This window comes from Cynocephalus volans, chromosome 2 (assembly GCF_027409185.1).
Source record: "Cynocephalus volans isolate mCynVol1 chromosome 2, mCynVol1.pri, whole genome shotgun sequence".
Taxonomy (NCBI): Eukaryota; Metazoa; Chordata; class Mammalia; order Dermoptera; family Cynocephalidae; genus Cynocephalus; species Cynocephalus volans.
The window spans coordinates 141002285-141028261 of record NC_084461.1 but is presented as its reverse complement, the minus strand read 5'-3'; the positions used below and the strand labels follow the sequence as shown (position 1 = coordinate 141028261).

At 34.1% G+C, this 25977-nt stretch overlaps 1 protein-coding gene across 1 annotated transcript in view; it reads left to right on the top strand.

Annotated features, from left to right (window-relative positions):
• The window catches only part of RNF145 (ring finger protein 145), a 51363-nt gene that overhangs the window by 11373 nt on the left and 14013 nt on the right, over positions 1–25977 (top strand). The window contains exons 3-7 of the mRNA XM_063086039.1: positions 2703–2811; positions 14208–14299; positions 18552–18787; positions 21453–21628; positions 25257–25397. Coding sequence (XP_062942109.1) covers positions 2703–2811; positions 14208–14299; positions 18552–18787; positions 21453–21628; positions 25257–25397 — 754 coding nt within the window. The remainder of the gene's footprint in view (positions 1–2702; positions 2812–14207; positions 14300–18551; positions 18788–21452; positions 21629–25256; positions 25398–25977) is intronic.

The following is a 25977-nucleotide window of genomic DNA, read 5'->3' as shown; positions in this document are numbered from 1 at the left end:
TTGGCTTGTATTTTTCAAATAATTAAATTATGTATACATTGTAGTTCAGATAATTCATCCATACTGCTCTTTTTTTAGCATTAGTATTCATAATCCCTTAAAGTCTTTTTGTACAATATATTTTATTGTTATTACAAAGTTATTTTTCCACTGGAATGTGAAAATGGGGGTATAGGGGAACCATAGTTTTTGATGTTTTGTTTTTTGTTTTCTTACCTCACCTAAATGGGTATCTAAAGAATTTGAGAACCATTAGCCAAGTCTAAATTCTTTATTGTCATATACAAGGCTTTATGAGTATATTGATGCTTTAGTCATTAGTTCTCTCAGCATCATCTCCCAGTACCCTTTCTGTTAACAAATTTTAGTCTAGCCTATAGAATTTACTGTCCCCTGAAAATGTCCTTTTGTACTTTTATGATTTTTGTATCTGCTATTCCCTTTTCCTAGAATGTTTTCCTTTTCTTGTTAACCTAGTAAAGATATCCTTTGAGGTCGAAGTCAAACTTAATCACTTAATCAATCATAGCCCTTATAATGTTCACTTATTATAGCACCAATAGTGTATCATAATTACTTTTTTTTTTTGAAGATTAAATGTTCACTTTTATTTTTTTCTTTTTAATTTTTTCTCTATTTAGCTCTAATCTATTTGAAACTTACTTTTTAAAAAATTTTTTTAAATTTTTTTTTTTAAGTTTTATTTTGTCGATATACATTTTGGCTGATTATCATAATTACTTTTGTCCATGTTTATCTTTTCAGTAGACTTGTGATTTCTTCAACTTTTTCTTCTTTGAATCTTCCATGTCAGGAGTGCATATGGGTCATACTTTACATGTAATAATGTTGGTTGAATGACTGGATAATTGAAGGAATGGATGAAATGAATATGTTAAATCTAGAAGATTTGGCAGCTAATTTTATACGAGATACACAGGAGAAAGGAAAGACAAGAATATTCTGGAAAGGAAAATGATAGTTATTAAAAGACTTAGAATTAAAGGAGAAGCTGCATGCAATGGACTGATTAGAAATTCCTTCAGTTACAAACACTAGAAACGCTTACTAACTATAATAAATATCTCTAAAGTCATTTGAGATAGGGGTTTACAAAATTGGGGAAATTATTTTAAGAAATTAAAAGCAAATAAAAATACTTATATCTGGCTTCTGCTGGGTTGTTCTTGAAGTTAGGATGTGTAGGAAATCCTGAACTCTGTCTCCTTAGTCCCAAGCACACCACTGGTGTATTCTTAGCTTTAAACATGATTGACTCAGCAAGAGAGGGGCATTGGGGGGAAGAAAGGGTATCTGTGACTTAATAAAACTCATTAATTAAGTAGAAGATAGTTATAGAAAGGTAGACTGGGATCAAATTGTGCAAGACCTAGAATGTCAGGCTGAGGAACTTTTAAAGGTTTTAGAGCAGGAGAATTGTCAAGATGAAAGTGATGGTGTTGGGAATATTACTCTGGTAATGATACCATGTCTGAGAGTAGAAAGAGAACAAAAGAAGGATAGCAATTCATATACTGTTACATTACCGAGCAGGTTAGAATGTGACATAGGGAATGGAAAAGAAGGGTAACATGAGACTTATTCTCAGCAGGACTTGGTGATGAGAGAAAAGATGATCCAAGTTTTGAGTAAGTGAATGGGATTTAGGAGAGTAAAAGAAGTTGAGCCACCTTGTTGAGGGAGGAGGTCGGGAGCTCAGTTTGTACTTGTTGAACGTGAGAACATTTAAGTAAATGTATCTCAGGCATCATGAGATATAGGATGTCTCCTTAGGGTAAAAAATGAGGATTTGTTTTTGCATGTATAGTAAGTTCTCAGTAACTGTTTGTTGGTGTAGCATATATCTGGAAGTTAGGGGGTAAGAGGAAATCCATGTTACAGAGCCAAAGACTTGATAGTGTTTTGAGGGTAGTTGCCTCAGATGCTAGGAACAAGGATAAGCAAGGTGTCTTAGATTTGACAAATAGGCAGTTGCTGACTTCCAAGTTTCTTCAGAGAAGAGGGGTAAAGGGGGTTTGTAGATTGTACAGGGTAAAGGGAGAAATAGATGGTTAGAAAATAGAGGCATTGGGTACAGATCATTTGAAAAATTTGTCAGTGGAATGAGAAATAGGTAATAGGAAGAGGAGAAAACAGTGTGAAAGGAAGTTGTTTGTGTGTGCTTTTTCTCCCAAGATAGTGAAGAGCCCTGCACATCCTGTGAAATAAAGGTCAGAACTGGTGTCAGGGGAATGCTGGAAGATGTAGGAGATAGAGGGTATTTAGGAATAGAGGAAATAAGGTCTAGAATCAAATGGAAGAAACAGCCTTAGAGAGAGGCATTAGGACACCCAGTTCTTTCTCAGGGACTAGAGAGATGAGAGAATTGCTGTAAAATAAATAAGCTGACATTAGGAAAAGTAGATGATGAAAGGGGTCACATCATACCTTTGTATGATGTATTTGATTATAAAGTAGAAAAATCTACAAAAGAAGTGAAAAGTGCTTTATATTTTCAACAGAAAATTCATAGTGATGTTACTGTGCTAAACTTAATTTGGTAGTGTAATCAAAAACCTCAGAAGCTGTTGCAACCTACTTGGAAAGTAATTTACTTGAAGCTCTTTCTATTAGTGTAATTAACTGGGAGACTAAATTAGAATCATATTTTATTTATATCTTTCTCTTAATTTCTGCTACAGGTTATATCTTAAGTGTTGTGCTACTAACCTTGCCCAGGCAGCATCTGGTTCAGCTTTATCTATATTTTTTGACTGCCCTGCTTCTCTATGCTGGACATCAAATCTCCAGGTAAGAATGTGACCCATTTTTCAAAAGTATGACTGATTTTTAAAGTTTTTCTTTACCAATAAAAAAAACAAACAAACAGGTTTTTTGATACTTGCACTCTTAAGTAAATATTATCATGTAGGATTAATAGCTGGGATTATGCTCAAATTTTATCTCTGCTTTTAAAAACAAGCTTAATATGAAACAGGCCTGAAGATTATGTTTATAAAGATACCCTCGAATTTTTCTGTATTCCTTGAGAAAAAAATTTCTAAAGTCAGGCTGTTAATAACATTTTAGTAATCATGGACTTCATTACTTTCGTTATTTTAGGAAATCAATTTATGGTGTATAAAAATCAGTATAACATGCAACCATGTGGAGTGGATAATTGATACAAATTATTTGCTAAAGTTAGTTGTATAATTCAGAACTTTTGCCTCTTTAGCAATATTGTCTGTTTACTTAAGTCTGCTGGACCTAAATTTTAAGACTCAGGCCTGCCAATGGATATGAGCTTTCTACTTTGGAACAGAATGTTAAAATAAAGGTGGACCAAAAGTGACACCGTGAATGTAATTGGGTGGGATAAATTTTGGAGGTAAAGGTTCCTTTTAAAACTTAAATATTAAAATTTTTGATTGAAATGTGTTTATCATAATAAAATATACTCCCAATTCTAAGAGGGGTGGCAGTTATCTCGCATATAGAACAAGCTATAATATGAGATCTCAAACACAGATTTTGGTGTAGACTTGACATTTAATCTTAGAAATAGCATTTTTACATTGCTAGAACTGAATTGTTGCATTTTAGGAAACCCTAATTTTTTTTCAGATTATAAAATTATAATGCTCACTGTAGACAATTTTTGGAAAATAGAAAATTAAAGGCAGTTCCGATCACCTGAAAGTATACCAACTAGAGATACACTTGTTACTATTCTGCCATTTTCTTCCAGTTTTTAAAATACCTTTTAGTTCTCACCACTTCAATGGGTATTAAAGAGTGAGAATAACTGTGATAACTAAATAGTTATTGGCTTTCGGTCCCTCTTGTTGTAGCAGGACCTCCATTCTCCTTAATGTTTTATCTGATTATTTCTCAAAGTCCCCAGGGTGTTTCCCAGAAACTAAGTCTTCTCAAATTTTTCTCCTCTCTTCCTGCCTGATTGATTTCCTATGCTCAAAATCATACCTGGAGGGTGGTGTCTTACTCTTTAACTTCTGCCACTATCCTTGCTCAGGGTATATCTCCTGATGTCAAAGTTGCAAAATTGGAGCTGCCAGAGTAGAGCTTCATTTCCTGCAGTCCTCACAATGTTCAAATCAAGCTGTTCCACTCAAAAGTGGAGACAGTGACCTTCCTCATTTTGTGTCTCACAAGTATGTCCCTTTGTCTTAGACTCCTTCATGGAAACAATTTAAGCCTTTTCCTGTAACATCTTTCTCCATAGAGCTTAGCTAGGGGTGCAAGGGCCAATATTGACACACACAACATGATGTCCTCATTCCAGTGTAAGCACAATCTATTCCTCTGGGTTTATCCAGACACCATTGAATCTCATCTCCAGCTCAAGGTGGAGATACATCCCATCTTTATTTATTCATTTTTAAACAAAAATCATATGAGTAGAGTATAATGCCGTAGTTAGGATATGGACTTTTGCATCACAGTTTTAGTGTGTAAATGAGTGCCTGGCCACTTAAGAGCCACTCAGGTATTTTTTGGATGGATAGATAGGTTCAGATTCCAGGTTCCTTATTTAGTGCTCTATAACCTTGAGTGTCACATCAGACAGATAAGCCTTGTTTACTCAACTATAAAGTGGTGACAATATCTTAGGGCATGTAAAGTTCTTAGCACAATTTCTGACATAGAGTAAGTACTCAGTGAATTTTAACTAACGTTCTTATGTTTTGTTTTTTATCATATAGCAATGTTTTGTAAGCATTTTCTTGTCATTAATCATTAAAAAATGATTTTTTAAATGGCAGAGTATTTTTTGGTATAGCCAGATAATGATAGCTTTTTAGTGTTGCTAGGATTTTGATGATCAATCAGGAAAATCTCTAAGCTGAATATAAAACTGTTAAAATTGTTGGTTTTATTACAGTTATTATAATTCTGGGTGAAAAACTGTGAACTTACTCTATCCTTCATGGTATTTCCATTTCCATGTAGTTTAGTGGTATAGTGATGGCTGAAGCCATATAGCTTTATTTTTTGTATTAGTCCATTTTTGTGTTGCTGTAACAGAATACCTGAGACTGGGTAATTTATAAAGAACAGAGGTTTATTTGGCTTATGATTCTGGGACAGCTGCATCTGGTCTGAGCCTCAGGGTGCTTCTACTCATGGTGGAAAGCCAGCGGGTACAAGCAGATGCATAGTGAGAGGAAGCAAGAAAGAGAGGGGAGGTGCCAGGGTCTTTTAAACTGGCTGGTAGTGAGAACTCACTCACTACCCCTACCCCCCAGGGAAAGCATTAATCCATCCATGAGGGATCTGCCCCCATGACTGAAACAGCTCCCAATGCTACCACGTTGGGGATTGGATTTCCACATGAGTTTTGGGGGGGGGGGGCAGTTACCAATCCAGGCATTTCTAAAGTGGTCAGAATTCTGTTATGTAAGAAAAAAAGGGACCCACATGTTTCAGAGGTAAAGAAAATGCTTTTTCCTGATCGTTCTTCTTGTGGTGATTTCAACTTTTTAGTTTTATTTTATGGGAATGTTTTCCCTAATGTTTAAAGCTTGTTTTCATTATTTGAAAATTAAAACTTATTTTAAACAATAAAGAGAATTTAAATAAAATTTTATAGTGGGCAAAAACGCTTACCACTCTTATTTCATTTTGATATTTACTAGGATACTTTGGGATTTGCAGATGAAAAAACTGAAGTAGGCAAACAGCTAAAAGGGGACAGTACCAGATTTTAACTTGATACTGTTGTTTTCTTATCTGTTTGTTTGTTTGTTTTGGGCTGTGGCCAGTACTGGGATCCAGACCCTTGACACTGGTGTTACAAGGCTGTGCTCTAACCAGCTGAGCTAACTGGCTAGCCAAGAACTTGAATCCAGGTTTTCTAATTCCTAGTTCAGTCCCCTTAGGGAGGCAGCATGATTAGTGGAAAGCAAATTAGTTTATTTATTTATTTATTTATTTAAAAGATGATGGGTAAGAGGATCTTAACCCTTGACTTGGTGTTGTCAGCCATGTTCTCCCAAGTGAGCTAACCGGCTATCCCTATATAGGGATCCGAAACCATGGCCTTGGTGTTATCAGCACTGCACTCTCCCAAGTGAGCCACGGGCTGGCCCTAGAATTGGTAACTGTATGTTTTACAGTTTAAGGAACTACCAGCTTGTTTTCCAAGTATTTTACATTCCTACTAGCAGTGTATGAGGGTTGCAATTTCTCCACATCCTTGACAGTACTTGTTACTGAGTTTTTGATCATAGCCATCCTAGTGGGTATGAAGTGGTATCTCTTTGTGGTTTTAATTTGCATTTCCCTGATGGCTAATGATGTTGAATATCTTTTCATGTCTATTTGTATATCTTCTTTGGAGAAATGTCTGCTTCAGTCCTTTACCCACTTTTAAATTGGGTTGTCTTTTATTGTTGAGTTCTAATAGTTCTTTATATATTCTAAATATTAGACCCTTATCAGACATATTATTTGCAAATATTTTTCCTATTCTTTAGGTTTTCTTTACAACATTAATAATAAAAGTTTAAATTTTGATGAAGTCCAATTTATCAATTTTTTTTTTTTTGGTTGCTTGTGATTTTGGTGTCACCGAAAGCATATTAGTTTAAGAATCAGACTGGTATGAAATTGTTTCATTACTTGGGAAATATGTTGCCTCAATAAGTTACTTCTTTGAAACTGTAGACAGTGCTTGTCTTATGGAGTTTGTTTTGATATTAAATGAACGAATTTCAAGGTAGGACATATTTAGTATTTTTCCTCTTGATTTAATATACACTATACATTTTGTGCTATCTCACGAAGTGTTAGCAAAGATGTGCTATCCTTAAATTATTCATAACATGTCACATTCAATAAATACTGAGGTTTGAACATACCACATTTATAAGACATTGAGGTTGAAATTTTTAGTTTTAAAAAAATAATGGTTCAGATTTCATGTGGCATCTTCATAACCAAGTATCTTTTTTTAAATAACAGCTTTATTGAGACATAATTCACATAGCTATTTAAAAAGCTCGGTGGTTTTTAGTGCATTCACAGAGTTGTGCAAACCATCACCACAGTCTATTTTAGAAGATTTTCATTGCCCCCAAAAGAAACCATGTACCTATGAGCAGTCACTTGCCATTTCTTCCCACTCTCCTTGCCTTCCAGCCCACGGCAACTGTCAGTCTATTTTCTCTCTTTTGATTGGCCTCCTCTGGATATTTCATATTACATTGAATTGTACAGACTGTGGTTTGTTGCATCTGGCTTCTTTCACTTCACATGTTTTCAAGGTTCGTCTGTGTTGTATGATGTATCAGTACTTTATTTCTTTTTTTGTCAAAGTTATATTCCATTTTATGGGTATGCCACATTTTGTTTATCCATTCATCCATTGATGGACATTTGTATTGTTTCCACCTTTTGGCTATTACGGATAATGCTATGAATATTTATGTACAGGTTTTCCTGTGTACATATGTTATTTATCTTGGGCATATACCTCAGCGTGAAATTGCTGCATCATATGGTCTCTATATTTTAAACTTTTGAGGAACTGCCAATTTTTTAAAGTGGCTGCATTATTTTATATTTCTTTTTTTCTTTTATTATTTCTTTTTTCTTTTATTATTATACAATGTAAACATTTTTTGTGGCCCTTTATCAATTTCTCCCTAATCCCCCCACCCCCTCCCCCTCACTAACCTCTGTTGTCCTCAGTTCCATTCTCTCCTTTTGAGAGTTCAAGGAATTATTGTGATTGTTGTTTCTTCCTTCCCCTTCCCTTTCCCCTCCCCCTCTTTATTTTATATTTCTACCAGCAGTATATGAAGATTACACTTTCTCCACATCCTTGACAACACTCACTGATACCTGCCTTTTTTAGTATAGCCATCATAACGAATGTGAGGAGGTATTTCATTGTGCTTTTCATTTGCTTTTTCCTGATGGCTAGTGATGTTGAGCATCTTTTCACATGTTCCTTTACCATTTGTAAATCTTCAGAAAAATACTTATTCAGATCCTTTGCCCCGTCTTTAATTGGTTATAGGCATGCCTTGGAGATACTGTTGGTTTGGTTTCAGACCACTGCAATAAGGTGAATATTGCAGTACAGTGAGACACACAGATGTTTTGGTTTCCCAGTGTGTATAAAAGTTATGTTTACACTATACTGTAGCGTACTAAGTGTTCAGTAGAATTATGTCTTAAAAAAATGTACATACCTTAATTAAAAAATACTTTATTGCTAAAAAATGCTAACAATCATCTGAGCATTTGGGGAGTTATAATCTTTTTGCTGGTAGAGGGTCTTGCCTTGATATATTGATGGGTGCTGACTGATCACGGTGGTGGTTGCTGAAGGTCAGGGTGGCTGTGGCAATTTCTTAAAATAACATTACAAAATTTGCCACATCACTCTTCCTTTCTTAAAAGATTTCTCTGTAGCATGAGATGCTGCTTGATAGCATTTTACTCACAGTAAAACTTCTTTCAAAATTGGAGTCAATCCTCTCACACCCTGCTGCTGCTTTATCAGTTCACAGGATCTTCACCAGGAGTAGATTCCATCTCAGGAAACTACTTTCTTGCTAATCTGTAAGAAGCAACTCTTCATCCAGTAAAGTTTCATCATGAGATTGCAACAGTTCAGTCAATCTTTAGGCCCCACTTCTAATTCTAGTTCTCTTATTTCCGCCACAGCTGCAGTTACTCCTCCACTGAAGTCTTGAACCGCTCAAAGTCATCCATGAGGGTCGAAATCAGCTTCTTCCAAACTCCTGTTAATGTTGATGTTTTGACTTCTCCCATGAATCACAAATGTTCTTAATGGCATCTAGAATGGTGAATCCTTTCCAGACAGTTTTCAGGTTATTTTGCTCTGATCCATTAGAGGAATCACTATTGCAGCTAGTGCCTTACGAAATGTATTTCTTAAATAATAAGACTTGAAAGTTAAAATTACTGCTTGATCCATGGGCTGCAGAATGAATGTTGTGTTAGCAGTCATGAAAACAACATTAATCTCTTTGCACATGTCTCTTAGAGCTTTTGGGTGACGAGGTGAATTGTCAGTGAGCAGTAATATTTTAAAAGTGGTGTTTTTTTCTGAGCAGTAGGACTCAACAGTGGGCTTAAAATCTTCACTAAACCATGCGCTGTCATCTAGGCTTTGTTGTTCCGTTTGTAGAGCACAAGCAGAGTATATTTAGCATAATTTTTAAGAGCCATAGAATTTTTGGGATGGTAAATGAGCTTTGACTTAAAGTCACCAGCTGCGTTACTTCCTGATGAGAGCTTTGAAGCTTTGAAGCCATGCTTTGATTTCTCTTTACCTATAAAAAGTCCTAGATGTCATTTTCTTCCAATACGAAGCTGTTGTAACTACAATGAAAATCTGTTGTTTAGCGTAGCCACCTTCTTCAGTAATCTTAGCTAGATTCTGGATAACTCGCTGCAGGTTCTTCATCAGCACTTGCTGCTTCACCTGCACTTTTGTGTTGTGGAGATGACTTCTTTCCTTAAACCTCATGAACCAGCCTCTGTTAGCTTCAAACTTTTCTTCTGTAGCTTCTGTACCTCTCTCAGCCTTCTAGAGGTGAAGAGAGTTAGGGTCTTCCTCTGGATTAGGTTTTGTCTTAAGGGACTGTTGTGGCTGGTTTGATCTTCTGTCCAGACCACTAAAACTTTCTCCATATCAACAATAGGGCTGTTTCACTTTTTTATTGTTTGTAAGATAAGAGTAGCACTTTTAATTTCCTTCAAGAACTTTTCCTTTACTTTCACAACTTGCTAACTGGTGCAAGAGTCCTAGCTTTCGTCCTATCTCAGCTTTTCCATATACCTTTCTCACTAAGCTTAATTACTTCTAGCTTTTGATTTAAAGCAGGAAATTTGTGACTCTTTCTTTCAGTTGAACACTTAGAGGTCATTGTAGGGTTATTAATTGACCTAATTTCAATATGTTTATATCTCAGTGAATAGGGAGTCCCGAGGAGAGAGAGATGGGTAATGGCCAGTGGTTGGTGCTGTCAGAACATATACATTTATTGATTTAGTTCTCCATTTTATATGGGTGTGGTTCATGGCACCCCAAAACAATTATAATAGTAACATCAAAGAGCACTGATCTCAGATCACCATAATAGATATATTGAAATATTGCAAGAATTACCAAAATGTGACACAGAGACACAAAGTAAAGTACATGGTGTTGAAAAAATGGCACCTATAGACTTGCTTGATGCAGGGTTGCTCCAAACCTTTAATATGTGGGAAAATGCGGTATCTGCAAAGTGCAATAACGTGAAGTGCAATAAAGCAAGGTATGCCTGTATTTGTCTTTTTATTATTGAGTTGTAGGAATTCTTTATATATTGTAGATACAGATATATGATTTGCAAATATTTTCTCCCTTTCACTGCAGTCTGGTTATATCAAGGCATGGTGTAGTAGGTTTTTGAGAGGGAGAATCAATATTTTGGTACTTCAAAAACTGACTATAGAATAACACATTTACAAATATTAAATTTCTAAATTGAAAATTTCATAAACCTCTTATAAAGCTGAGTTTTTGTTTTCCCTTAATACATGTACAATAAGCATACGAAAACGTGATCAACAATATTAGTTGTCAAAGAAATACAAATTGAAACTGCAATGAGACACCATTACACCCATGCACTAGAATAACTAAAACTAGACAATCTAACGATACCAAGTGCAGGTTAGGATATGGACCAACTGGAATGCTCATAAAGTGCTGGTGGGAGCATGAAATAGGACAACACTCTGAAAAACAGTTTATGAGTTTCTAATAAAGGTAAGTATATGCCCACTCTGTGACCCAACAGTTATATTCTTGATACACACCTAAAATGAGTGGATATAAAAATATATGTAAAAGGATGTTCATAGTAAATTTATTCATCATAGCCCCTAAATAACCCAAATGTTCATTAACAGGAGAATAGATAAATAACGTTGAATATTCACACAGCAGAATACTCCTTAGCAAAAGGAATGAACTACAGTTACATGCAAACACATGGTTGAATTTTTTTAAATGTATAGTGAGCAAAAGAAGCCAAACACAAAAAGGTAGATACTGTTTGATTTCACTTACATGAAGCTCAAAAACAGAAAAAAACTGGTCTATGGTGATAGAAGAAAGATACTGAATACAGTCGTGTGTGTGTGTGTTTGTGTGTGTGTGTGTGTGTGTGTGTGTGTGTGTGTGTGTGTGTGTGTAGTAGGTACTCATATACAGGTATTCGAGCATCTTAGTATCATATTTTTTTTTAAATTGGTTATGAATATTCATTGGGTACAAAGCTGACTGTCACCACTTGTGCCCAAGATGTGATGGCCAGATCAATGGGCAGCATGCCCATTACCACAAATTGCTATTATTCCCCAAAGGGATCTCTTATATTGAGTGATGCTTTTTGTTTGCCCATATTGCAAAAGATAACTTGGAGGGCTCATCCACTTTGTTTTGTGTGAAAGTAAATTAGGTTCCTTTGGTTTTTAAACATTGTTTGAAGGCTTCAAGTAGGTGGCCAGAATGTACAGATTGTTCCTAGGTTCTCCAGTAACTGAGTCAGATTGCTTAAGAGACTGTTGTAAGTAAAGGTCTTTAATCAGTTGTCGAAGTGGTAAGCTCCTGGGTTTTGTTGTTGTTATTCATTTATTTCTTGTAACTTGTATGGTTTTCATTATAGCAAGATTTTTTCTAATTGCAAGCTATCTTTGAGGCCCTTCTCATACATCTTACATATTCCTTATGCCCCCAGTTTTAATCAAAAGAGAATAGGCTATCATAGGGGACTAGGGAGGTAGATTTTCAAAGTGTTTAGTTCATTAAGTGTTCAGGGTGGATTGGCAGCATTTGGCAAATTGCACAAATGAAAAAAAGGGTTAAGAAGGAAAAGATTTTATTCAGTTACAAGTAGAATGGCAGGAATTCTTGTTTCTCACCAACTTAATTCATTTTACCATTTAAATCGTCTAAATTGAAAAATTGTAATGTTCCTCTTGAATAGCTCATCTGATTGTCTTAAATAGTTATAAAAGGTTGTTAAAAATTAGAATTTTATAGTTCTTGACTTGAACTAATTTTTATCGTAAAATGACTCATGGAATTTTGAATAATTCTTTCTTTGGATCCTTCTTATTTAGCCTTATTGTCTCTCTTTTTTTTCTTCCATGTTGTAAATTACCCTCTCTTTTGGGACTGAGTAAACCAAGGGTTCTCATTGCCAGCATGAAATGCCCTGAAGTTGAGCATAAGTTATAGAGATCTTTGTTAACATAGATCCTTGTTTGAGTTCTTCTCTACAGTTTCGGATGCGATGCCCAGATACTCCTTTTAGGAGAGACAACTCTGTAGTGGCTATGTGGCATACTAGGTACTTTAGCCCTTACTAAAACCACTGTCCTCACTTTGGCAATGAGGGTGTGGGCCTGGCTGTCTACACTGAGGTGGGGCTTATTGGTAAGCCAGCCAAACAGGGTAGATTCTGAAGGGCTGTCTTGAGAGAGAGGAGCAAAGGGGAAGGGGTGTAAGGGGCTAATGCAGATGATAATTTCTAGGGTGAGGTGATTGATACAGACTCAGGTTGGATAGGAATGGGGGGAGAGGGTTGCATCATCCAGGGAGAGCTATCATAAAGTAACAAACATATAGAGATGAAAAAGAATTAGAAAGAAAATGATGAAAAGGATTAGAAAGTTAAGAGGAGGCTTAGAAAACAAAAGAATGGAATTATAGTGTTGGGTAAAGAAAAGGGAATAGTTGTCTTAAAACCTTTTGTAAATTCTATAAAGTAGAATGAAAGGTAAAATAAGTGATATTTAAGATAAAAGAAGTAAAAGGCAGATAAGAACCTGCCAGCCCAGACATTCTCTTTCAATAGAGACAAATACATTATGTGTTAGAAATAAGTCTTCATAGAATGATAAAGGAGAATTGCTAGATCAGCTTTGGAGCTTAGTCAGTCATTGATTTTTATAATTATCCCCAAAACTGTTCCCTTTCTTTAAGAAAATTTATTTTAGGGCTGGCTGGTTAGCTCAGTTGGTTAGAGCATAATGTTGTAACAACAAGGTCAAGGGTTTGAATTCCCGCACCAAGGCAGCCACCAAAAAAAAAAATATTTATTTTAATTTTAAATTTTGGTTTTATTGGCAATACCCTACTGGCTGATTATGTAAGGGTCATTCCTTGTTTAACTATGCTGTGCCGAAGGAATTCAACTTGATTGCCTAATAGGAAGTAATTTCACGGAAGAAGTAAATACTGCCATATGAGTTTGTTCAGAAATACTTGAAACATTCAAACTCTTAAAATACAATGAAGGAAAGCATTCAACAGTTGAAGGAAAGAGAGAGAAATTTTTTTACACAGTTTTCCCTTCTTTGATGCTGAAAGAACTTAAGACAACCATCTTCCAGTGCTACCACTTAACTTACTGATAGTAAATTTTCCCTTTTCATATACTTCCTGCCTATGTTTTTTCAGAGTGTAGAGACTCTTTGGTTACTACTTAAAGCCTACTACTTCTCAGTAGTCATATGTTAAGTAAATTAAATTCAGAAGGAAATATGTTATTTGATCTAAAATTTGTTTCCAAACAAATATGTAGACTACTTAAATATTATAATTTTCATCACAGATTCTCTTTAGAGTTGAAAATGACAATTTTTAAGGATTGTCTGGCTATGAGCCAGTTTTCTAACTGGTTTGCAGCTTTACTTGTAATTAATGAAATATAACTGGGAGTAAAATGGGCAAATAAGACTGGGGTGGTGGGTAGTGGTGGAAGAGAGTCCAAAGAGGGGAAGATTAATGTGATATCACTAGGAATTATCAGTTAAGTAGTAGGGTTGAGAGATGGCGTCTCAACTGGCTTTTTAATGGGCATAAAATATTTAATAAGGCCGTGGGAAGAAAGAAAATCCCACAAAGTGAAGCTTTGGCAGCGTTCTCTGCATAGTAAAATTCAGTTGGAATAAACTGTGTCTGTTTTCAGTGAATGGAAGACAGAGATGAAAGCCATCCCTATGTAATTGTTTATACCTCAGTTTTTTCTTAGATGTGGAAAGGGGTATTATTAACATAATATGCTTTTATAAGAATACTGTGATTTAGCTGCTTCTGTCACATGTGCTTGGAATGTATCTAATACAGTCTTATTTTTTAAATTTAGAGACTATGTTAGGAGTGAACTGGAGTCTGCCTATGAAGGACCAATGTATTTAGAACCTCTCTCCATGAATCGGTTTACCACAGCCTTAATAGGTAAGTATTATAAAAGAATTCAGTGTAGATAGGTACCAACCAGTTTAACTATCTTATAAAATCGGTGCATAATCACTTAAAAGAAATTGGAAAACTTAAAAGTTATTCATGGTGACTCTTTCCAAATATAGCCATTGTTTAATATTACATTTTATTAGTTATCTTTTTTCTTGTGTAGGTTTCTTACTTTATGCATTTATGTATTTATAATCATATTATACATAGCCCATAGTTGCTTATATTTTTTTAAGGGTATTTTAAGAAGGAGGGGTCTTCAAAAAGTTCATACAAAGATTCTTATTGTCTTTTAATTGCATTTTTCAAGAACTTTTTGAAGTACTCTTGTATTGGAAGATTAATTTTTAAATAGAGCTAATTATTACTTTGAAAAGTTAAAATGAAATTTGTAACATCTTAAATTTACTTGTTGAAAGCTATCACCCTGTTGTCAAAAATAATTGCCAGAAACATCAAGAACTTGAGATATGATTGAAATATTCAGGTAGCAGAATGTTTGATTAAATCCTAAAAATGATATAGGTACAGTTCAAAGTGTGGTACTAGACCCTACCATGGCAGAGTTGCAAAAAAGGAAGTGAGAGAAAACCTGTTTTGTGACTCTTAACCCCACCCATGTGGAAGGTATTAAAAGGTTGAGTGTTGGAAATTGAAGGAGGATTTCTTCAGGGTGAGAGCACACTTTTTTCTGAATACCTCCCCAGCCCTTTGCATCTAGAAAGTTCAGTGGTAGACCATTTGGAGAGTCCCATGTTTACTGTAATGTGGGGGTATGCTGTGGACTGGGGTCTGATTTGAACCTGCAAAATCTAAAGCTGCACTGTCTAAACCTAGCCACATGTGGCTCTGGAGCACTTGAAATGTGGGTAGTCCAAATTAAGAGATGCTGTACATGTAAAATGCACACCCAGTTTATAAGATTTAGTACAAACAAGGGTGTGAAATGTCCTGTTAATTTTTAATGTAGATTGAATATCTATATGATAATATTTGGGATATATTAGGTTATATAAAAGATATTGTTCTTTAATTTCACCTGTCTTTTTCTTTCTAAAATGATGCTACTAGAAAGTTTAAATTACATATGTGGCTCATATTATAATTCTAATCTAATATAAAGAGTTGGGAATGGGCTGGCTACCTGTTGAGTTTTTTGTCTGTGGAGTGAAAATGCCTTGTAGGGTTTTCCTGTGTCTTCTGATCTTCCTGTATTATTATGGAGGCAAAGGACCTGAGTTTCCTTTCGACTTGATAAGGGCCACAAGAGTCTGTGTGGGATTTTCTTAGGTCCTGTTCAGGAGAGTCCTTTAGATGGATGAAAAGACACCAACTGGGTCAGCAGTTTCAAAATTTTGGTTATTATTGGATTGAGACTGTGTAACCTAAGCTAGACTAGAAAAGTTGCCTTAGACCTCATCTAGGGGCAGTAAAATAACTAGTCTCCACAGAGTAGATTTTAAAAGACAGTAGTAAACAAAAATGATGTTGCTTTAAGACTATATTTTAGGAGTTGGTGTATTTAATGATGGTAACATTCAGTTATGAAACTGTTTGCTAGGTTAAAAAGCTTGTAAATTTTTCTTTTATTTTGTGATGGATGTACTTTAGTATAAATATGAAACATTTTAAAAAATTCTTATCAGTCACTACAGTCAGCTGTTTACTCAACTAAGATTCAATTAATTGGAAATAAAACAAAATCCGCAAGCTATTAAGTAGCATATTTTCTTCCAACTTTGATTTTAAAGTAACTTCTTACTCCTTTTCTTCCATTTCAATAACAAACTTTTAATGAAAACTAAGTAATTTGAATATGCCATCATTTCTTAGGTTTGCAAACTCTTTGGAGATATTTCTAATAGAAGAGTCTTGAAATCCAAAGAGTACATTGTGATTTTTGGTTTTTGTTTTTCTTTTATTTATTTCTTATCCAATTTTGATTTATTCAGAAATAACAGTTGGCATAGGCACATCAAAAAACGAACAACTTACTCTTTTGGAGCTGCAGGGGAGATTCCACAAACAACATGACTCCTTCCTCCTTCACCTAAACAGAATGTGTAGTCTTCATTTATAGAGAATATATCATATGAGTCATGTGCTTCTATGAAGGAAGATAAATGAAGTCTGTAACCCCAGAACTGAGCAACACTTTTGTTGACATAGACTTGTGGGAGTTTTCAGAGCTTAGAGGAAGTTGACATCATGCTGAACAAGGAAATCTAAGTATTGTAGCTATGAGAATAGTGAAAGTAACATATGTCAGAATGAAAATTCTTAGTCATTTCTAGTAACAGCAGTCTCAAAGTTTTGTTTTTCCTTTATTGACAAGAAGGAAGAGAATTTGACTAAATGATTGTTAAATTAATCTGTAAGAAAACATGTTCAAGAATCTTCAAGAAATTCTGAAATGAGCACTAAAAGGAGATTTACACAGAGAAGTGAAACAGGGTGGTACTGTCATCTGAATAAATCACAGAAAAAAAAAATAGCAAGTTCCTACAGAGACCTGAATATATGAAAAATTTTGGAGTATACTCACGTGGCATTTCAAATTAATGAGAAAAGGATGGATGATTCCAAAAGCTAGTTTTGAGACAACTGACTAAATATCTGGAAAAAACAAACATAGATCTTTATTTTCTGTTTTATTCCAAAATAAATTTCAAATGTATTAATTTTTAAATTAAAAAGTATTAAAAGAAAATATAGGTGAATACTCATCTAATCTTGAGTAGGGGAGCCATGTAATTAACCATGGCACCAGAGGTAGAAACCATTAAGGAAAAAAGATTAATTGGTTTGACTATTTTCAATAAAAACTTTTGTAAGAGAATAAAATTAATAAAAATATTAAGATAAATGACACATCGGAAAAATACAATCATATGACAAAGGATTAATATCTTGATCAAACAACAGGATACATATTCCAATAGGAAAATGGACAGAAATGCAAACAAACATTTCACCAGATAATTGCAAATGTTTATATATACTTGTTGGTAATGTTCAGTTTTACTGGTCACCAACAAAATGCAAATTTAAAAAACTTTGAAAATATTCCTTGTTCTTTTCCTCTGTAAATTATTTTCAATATTGGCAAGTCAGTAGGGAAAATGGGCACCCTGTACACTAGGTAAATTGTTTATGGAGGGCAATCTGACCGTATGTGTGAAAAGCCTTAAATGTTTCTTCTGATTCTGTAATTCTGCTTTCTGGAATTTAGCCTAAGAAAATATTAGGAAATGTGCTCCAGGTAGTTTATACAAGGATATCATAAATGTACAAGCTTATTCATACAAAACATTTTCTAATTATGAAATATTTGGAAAAGGCCAGATGCTAATATTATGTTGTGTACATTCAGTGTAATATACTATACAACTATTAAAAATAACCATATATATATATATTCGTGTGGCTAGATATATGAAATGTATTAAATGAAAAAAGCTGATTATAAATGTTTATATAAAACATATTTGCATATAATGATATGCATAGAATAAATCTGGAAAGATAACAAATAGCTAACTTTTAGCCAGCACTTACTATATTTCAGATACAATGCTAAAAGCTTTATGTGCAATACCTCATTTAATGAACCCATAGTGCTACCTTTGGATAGTGGGATTATAAGAGATTGAGGGTTTTCTTTCCCTTTTTGTTTCTCTATATTTCTGGCTTTTCTATGATGATCACGTGTAATCCTCTGTGAGAAGAATTTATTTAACCTTTTCAGTTTTAACTTTCAAGATTGAATTATTTGGGGAGGCTTATGTGATCCTGTAAAAATAACTAAAGATCGAAAAACCTCAGAACAAATCTTGTTGCAGTGTGATCTTGGACTGGTAATTGTATCTTTTGGATGCTTTCACCTGTAGACCAGAACAGTTAAAATATTGAGTACCTTTGGAAAAGGAGCTATGTATAAACAGTAGCAACCGAATTATAATATTGAATTAGACATTGTTTAAAATGTTCTCCATGTTGTATATTCCATCAGGAATGTGATAAAGACCAGTGGTGACTTAAGTTGCTTTTTTCAAATCAGGTCATATGAATATGTAGTTATATAGTCAGGTGAAGTTAAAATTTGATTTAAGATATTATCTAAGAGATCTTAGACTTCTTCAGAAGCTGTTATCATTCTTATCAACAGTGTTTTGTTTGTTTTTATTTTATGGATACCAAATCCTCAAACTTAAATGCATTCTGTTCCCCATTTTAGGTCAGTTGGTGGTGTGTACTTTATGCTCCTGTGTCATGAAAACAAAGCAGATCTGGCTCTTTTCAGCTCACATGCTTCCTCTACTAGCACGACTCTGCCTTGTCCCTCTGGAGACTATTGTTATCATCAACAAATTTGCTATGATTTTTACTGGATTGGAAGTTCTCTATTTTCTTGGGTCCAATCTTTTAGTACCTTATAACCTTGCTAAGTCTGCATACAGAGAATTGGTTCAGGTAAGATTGACAATCACACACAAGTAGATAACATTCTACATAAATATTAAGTATGTTGAAGATCTACTTCATTTTTGTTTCAGGATTATGGTTATGGTAACATTCTTTTTTACGGTTTCAAAACAGCAGCTATTTTGAACCCATTTAGTAGCATCTGAGATTCTTTATCAAAGTGAAGTGATTGGAAGCAGACTGTCTGGGTTCATACTCTGATGCTGCTCTTTACTAGTTGTATGACTTTGGGATAATCACTCAACTTCACTTTCTGTAAAATGGAGCTAATAATAACAGTTGTACTTTTCTTATAGGATTACTGTGAGATTTAAATGGGTTCTGTGCCAGGCAGAAGATGTTCAGTATGTTAATGATTGTAATGACAAAAATAATAAAAAATAAATAAAGAAATGAATACCTAGAGATCAAGTCCTAATTTTTCTTCCCATTATAGTGCTACTGTGATTATAGTTTCTTCACTTTGTTTACCTAATTTATTTAATCTGAAAAGTTAAACAGTTTGTGTTATAATGTGACGGCTTTTGTTTAGATATAGTATTTGAACTGACTTTGCCAGCATAACATGCTTCTTGGAATACAGTCTCTCCCTTACTTTTTAGCCTTTGCTCTAAGACAAAATACTCCCAAACACAAACAATAGATAGTAATTTGGGAAATAAATGTTTCTGTTTTATTTAATCAATAAGTTTCACCATATAAAATAGATCTTAGGGCCGAGCCCGTGGCGCACTTGGTAGAGTGCTGCGCTGGGAGCGCGGCGACCCTCCCGCTGCGGGTTCGGATCCTATATAGGACTGACCAGTGTACTCACTGGCTGAGTGCCGGTCACGAAAAAACGACAAAAAAAAAAAAAAAAAAAAAAAAAAAAAATAAAATAGATCTTAAACCTGACATTGCTAAAAAAAAGAGTTTTAAAATGGTTATTCTCTTCTATCCCTTGACTGTGTATGACCTTAAGGTACAGGAAGCTCTCAGATTCATTGAACTCATACTAAGTGAGGTGTTCTCTGTAGCCTCAGGGGCAGATTTTCAAGAATTAATTTTCCTAAGCTCTTGGCCTTAGTATGAGTCTACCTTCTTTCTTTATCTTACGCAATAATTAACTTGTGTGGTTTTCCCAGAAGTAGATCTTTCAATGAAGAGGAGGTTATTTGCATACTCTCCGGGAATTGCTGCTTCATGGGAAGGGTTATAGTTGTATTCAGAGTAAGAATGACAAATTTAATTTAAAATATGTATTTTTTCTTTGAGTTCAATCTTGCGGAGTTTGTAATAAACAGTAGATATTTAATAAATATTGATTGAATATTAAATATTTGTTTAATAACCATACAGTCAAAACCTCTATTTTTCAATGTCATGCTTGCTTTCTTAGTTGACATAAGATTCATGCATTGCTAGATGCAGTAGTTGTAAATAAATTCTAGGTTATAAAATTTGTGACTTGGAAAGAATTGGATAAGCAAGAAATGGAAACTGTCAGGTTTTTTAGTGGTCTGTTCCATGACTGGAAAGGAGGAAAAGTACTCTCTACCTCTCAATGATCACTTTGTTTCTAAGAATTTTGCAGCTAGTTGGGCAATTTTCTTTTTGTTTTAAAATTTTCTAGTTGGGAGAAATTGAAGTTAATTGTGACTAGATTATAGAAAAAGCATTTGCTTTACTGATGAAAAAATTTTTAACTGAGAGTAACCTGCAAATCAATGTGTTTTAACTTAATCCTTAAAGATCTTTATAGTTTATTGAAACAGTCTGGTATTACATTGAGAGATTTCAACAAGGCCAGTTGTCTGTTAGGTTAGGGTTTTGTGGGCTGCCTACCAGAACTCTGCTGTGTTACCATGGTCTAGTCCCTGGCTTAGTAACTCTAGAAATTTGGTTGCATCTATGCTCTTAGATTGAGTGAGATTCTGGGAATTGATTCTTGCTAATCACTTTCATAAGAGATTATTTTATAAACTGGTAAACTAATATTTTAAGTTGTAGTAGATTAATAAGCTCTTTAGGTGTACCTTTTTCGTGGTGTTAAAAGCACTTGGCAAACCAAAGAAATTGAGAAATGTTACTGGATAAATACACAGTAGGAACAGAGGGAATTCATATGTCTGGGGGAAAAGACTTGCTAACTCTTACTTGCTCAGCAATAGAGTAAACTACAGTGTTTAAATACTCTGTCTTCCATTGAACTATTTCTCATCTATGACATTCCTGAATAAACCCTGGAAAATTCTTATTTTCACATTTCCCTTTTTCCTAGCCCCTCAAGCAGTATTATAAGTCATTTATGCTAGCCCCGATTATTTTGGTTAAACATAAGTGTTTACAAGTCTTCTCAAATTGTCTTTGAGGTAGTTTTGTTCTGAATACGACTTTATTTTGACCTTATCCTTGAATTGTTGGAGCAGTTTAATGTTGCCATCAAGCGAGCATGTGTCAAGGGTTAATAATAATGCAAAATTAGTAAATTTTGTAAAACATACTATTTGCTATGTATAGAACTAACATTAAAGGATTTAACTGAAACAATCTTTCAATAAAAGAAAAGCTATTTAATCTTTCACTTTAAGTACTTGAGATTAAACTCTTAAGTGTTTTAAAGTATTTTTTGAAAGTGATGCAAGATATTTTCCTGTCTTGCTTTCTTGTTTAGGTTGTGGAGGTATACGGCCTTCTAGCCTTGGGAATGTCCCTGTGGAATCAACTGGTAGTCCCTGTTCTTTTCATGGTTTTCTGGCTCGTCTTATTTGCTCTTCAGATTTACTCCTATTTCAGTACTCGAGATCAACCTGCATCACGTGAAAGGCTTCTTTTCCTTTTTCTGACAAGGTAATTAATAAGTGCTCATGATACTACATATAACCTTAGGAGAAGAAAGCTTTGATCTAGGAATAGTAAGTTTTGCAAATTACTTTTATCAATCATATTACACTTCATATTTAATTAAGATAGGATTTTCATTCAGTGGATTTCTAGGTCTGGAAATGCAGAGAGGTGCTGATGTAATAATGGTGGTATATTTGGCTGTACTGTGGACCAAAGTGCAGCAGACAGGTGTACATAGCAACTAGTAAAAGTATTTTTTCAATTTCAAGTTAAATTTTTGGGTCAGTAAGAGAAAAATGTTACAAGAATCACTGTCATTTATTGAATATTTAATATATGCCACACTACTAAACACTTTTCCTCACATTTAATATTTACAGCAACTCTGAGAGATAAGTGCCTTTATTATCATTACCATTTTATAGCTGAGGAGATTGTACCAAGAGTAACTTGCACCAGGCGACACAGCTAAAAGAAGCAGAGCTGGCACTCAAATCCCTCCGAGTTCAAAACCTGTGATCATCTGTACACTTTCACAATGTTCTCATTTTTAATGTTTTGCTTCAGTATTGAGATAGACTCAAAAATTTGTAAAATGGGTATATCATAGTACTTTACTGTTTAACCCAAAAGAATTCTAAAACTTGGTTTTTAAGATTTAGTCTTTTTTTTTTTTTTGAAAAAAAGTTTTGTGTCAGTTGAGTCCTTTTCACACTAAATTGTCTTTATTGTGAGCTTATGCTAGCTCCACATTTGTCACTTTTTCCACTCTGAGTTTGAATCTCAAGCCTTCAGAATCTAGCATATGGGTATACATCTTGGTTCCGTGGCTCATTGTCACTTTAAAAGGCAAGAACGAAAATCTGTCCTCCTATAAAGTAAAGATAGGCGGATAAAAGTTTTGAGTTCTAGTTAGTGGAGCCATTGTTTCTTAGCCATTCACTAAGTGGTATAGGGATTGAGAAGTTTAAGACATATTTACTGTCCTTAAGGAGCATGTTATTTGTTGAGATTGAGAACATTAATACGAATCTAAATATCAATAAAAATGTAATGTGGGGCAATACCTGGTTTAACAAATAAATAGGATAAATTTATGGTACCAAGTCAGATTTTGCACTTTCTGAAATGAGTAATGTTTTTAATTATACAAGTAGCTTCTTTATACATGCAATAAGTTGATAGTGAAATCAAACACACTTTAATGACCAATTTAATATTAAATAAGTTTGATTGCTATTCGTTTTTATGTAAATATCATGGAGGTTTTATGCAGAATTTTTAAGTGATCCAAAACGTAATTGAATTTAAAGAGAAAGCGAGATACCCAATTCTGTGGTTAGGATAATAACCTCAGTGTGATACTGGAATTGGTCATACTTTATTTTTTTACTTTATTTTTTTGCAGCTGGCCAGTAAGGGATTCTGAACCCTTGACGTTGGTGTTATCAGCACCATAGTTCTAACCAAGTGACCAAACTGATCTGGTTGTGCTTTCAGTCAGATTATTATCCACTGAACAAAGCACAATCAAATGAGGTATAGCATAGTGTAATAGGCTTAACAAGTCACTAAGCTATGAATGAATTTGGACTTATTTACAAAATAAGAAAATAATACTGGCATTTTAAATGCAGTTTAGATATCCTGCCAAAATAATTTTTCTATTCCTTTTCTATACATAGTCAGCATAGGTTGCCCTTTCTCAAGGTAAGAATGTTTTAATTTGGTTTTTAATTAAGGAGTTCCCCTATTGGTTATTTTGTTAATATATATCTCTGTCCTTCTTGGTGCTTTTGTGTGCCAGGTTATATTTATGTATTTCCTTGCCAAAAAACAACTCATTTACAAGAGAAGATTAAGAGTTTACCAGAATACCCTGGCTAAACAAACAAACCAACAAAGAAGCATATATAGACTGAAAAACAAAAAGGTTTTTTTTGGCAGCCAGAAAAATAGAAACTAAAATCAATAAAAATGTCTTACTGAAGAGAAAGGAGAAGAAAAGTTTTATAAATTTCCCAAACTCTTTCACTTCCTTAAGCTAAGCTGAAACCTTTTGTATTCTAGAATTTGCTTTCTTGAAAACAGCACCACATTATTTTCTTTATCTTTTTCTTTTTTTAATGGCTGGCCGGTACAAGGATTGAACCCTGGACCTTGGTGTTATCAGCACCATGCTCTAACCAAGTGAGCTAACCGGCCAGCCCTGTGTTCTTTTCTGAAGTAAGAGAAAAAGAATGTGCTCCTCTTGAATATGTAATTAAACCATACTGTTTGGGTGTATAAGATTTTTCTAAATATGGAGACAAGAATAGAAAAGTAGTATGGGCCTTCAGTAAAATTTTCAGCCTTTTCCAATGAGAAGGAAGTAAAATTTTAGTATTATTTTCAGCCATGATACTCATATTTTAAAATTATAGACAATTTATTTAAACATTGTCTTATGTAATGGTTTCTGAGAGAAACATGTCAAACATTAGACTTGTAGAAATGTGTTAAAATTATTTATTCTTTTAGCTATCAGCCACCATGATTGGTGGATGTTTTGGCTCCCTAACAGAAAACCAGACTTTTTTTCTCATCATAATATGCATTGGTTTACATAAAATTACTTGCTTTCACATAAAAACTAAGTAATGAGCAATTGTGTAGGAAAGATGGCTATACAGAAGCATGGAGCTACATAGTAAAGGTCAGGCATTGATTTGCTTGAATGAATTCCTCATCTATACAAATGAAGTTCTTTGAAGTTCTAAAACTTAAGGTATAGAAGCTATGTAAATGCTGAATCCAGCTCATTAGTACATAAAATGGTAAATATATTTATAAAATACACATAAGTTAATATCTAATATGTTCAGTGAAAGTATTTCAAAGCTCTAGTGTAAGGTCTTCTAGTTATCCTTACAAGTGGTATCATAGCAAACTTTTATGGTAAACATTTATATTAAAATTATTTTAAAACAAACATTTTTAAATGGTGTTGGGCTGTATTCTTGGTCATGTTTTTGAAGTAACCCTTTAAAAATGCATTTATCTAAACCTAAGTTGATTTAAAATTTAAAACACTAGTAGTATGTAAGATACTGTTGTAGTGGGAGGAGTCAGGAATTGCATAGTCAACAAAGGCCCGGCTCCATAGCAGTTTGGTGAAATAAGGAGTTGGAACAAGTAACCATATTAGCAGCACAGTCTGAAGTATTTGAACAGCCAACATTTTTCAGAAGGAGCAGTGGGCACCTATACAAGTTTCTTTTGAATACTTATCAGCATGCTAATTATATATTTCTTAAGGTTTGGACATGATTTAAGCTTTAAGATGTAAGCTCTTTGAATTTTACTGGATTTGAAGGAGATAATAGATAATTAAAAACTAAGACTTTGCTTCCGTTATGGTGCTGTGTACTGGATATTTGCCAGTGAGACAGAAAAATGTAGGTTCGAATAATAACATGATTTAAATTACTAATGGAGTGATGGGGTGATTTCACCTCAAATTTTGATTTGGAGTTTTTTAATTAATGAGGATCCCAACAAGCTTGATGTTTTTTTAAAGGCTTAAAATGTTTTTATTCCAAATAGAACATTTATGTCTGTGAATTCCACCCCCACCCCCCCCCTTTTCCAGTATCGCTGAATGCTGCAGCACTCCTTACTCTCTGCTGGGTCTGGTCTTCACCGTGTCCTTTGTTGCCTTGGGTGTTCTGACACTCTGCAAATTTTACTTGCAAGGTTATCGAGCTTTCATGAATGATCCTGCCATGAATCGGTGAGTTCTTCACTTGAACATGTCTGGAAATTTAAGACTTAAGATGAATTTTAGATGAAATGGAATTTTGAGGGGTTTGGGATTTTTTTTGTGGAATGGTTGAGATATTTGGATTAAAGTACAATGAAAAAAATAACTAAATGTAAAAAAGATGTATTTTTATTATATGTACATTATGATAATATTGGACAATTTCCTTTCCTGCATTTCTTTAAGAAGAAATTTTCAAAAGCTTGCCTCTTCCCATTTGAGGTTTAAGTGTAACCCTATTAAAATCCAAATTCTGTATTTGATATTTTCTTAAAGTTGTTTCCTTTTTTTTTTTTTCATATCTTTGAACATACTTTGAATACTTACTGAAGTTTCAAAGGATGAATTAATGAGAATGCAGAATGGTTCACCACATTGTTATTAAAACAGTAAGATCAGGTATTGGGAAATGATTTCTAGAACGTCTCATGATTTCTTTTATCTTAATATAGGAGTTTAATGCTTTCATTTATGTAAGTTCATATAACCTCTTTTTAAAATCCTTCATTTATATAACCTCGGACAGTCCTCAAATCTTACGGTCCATAAT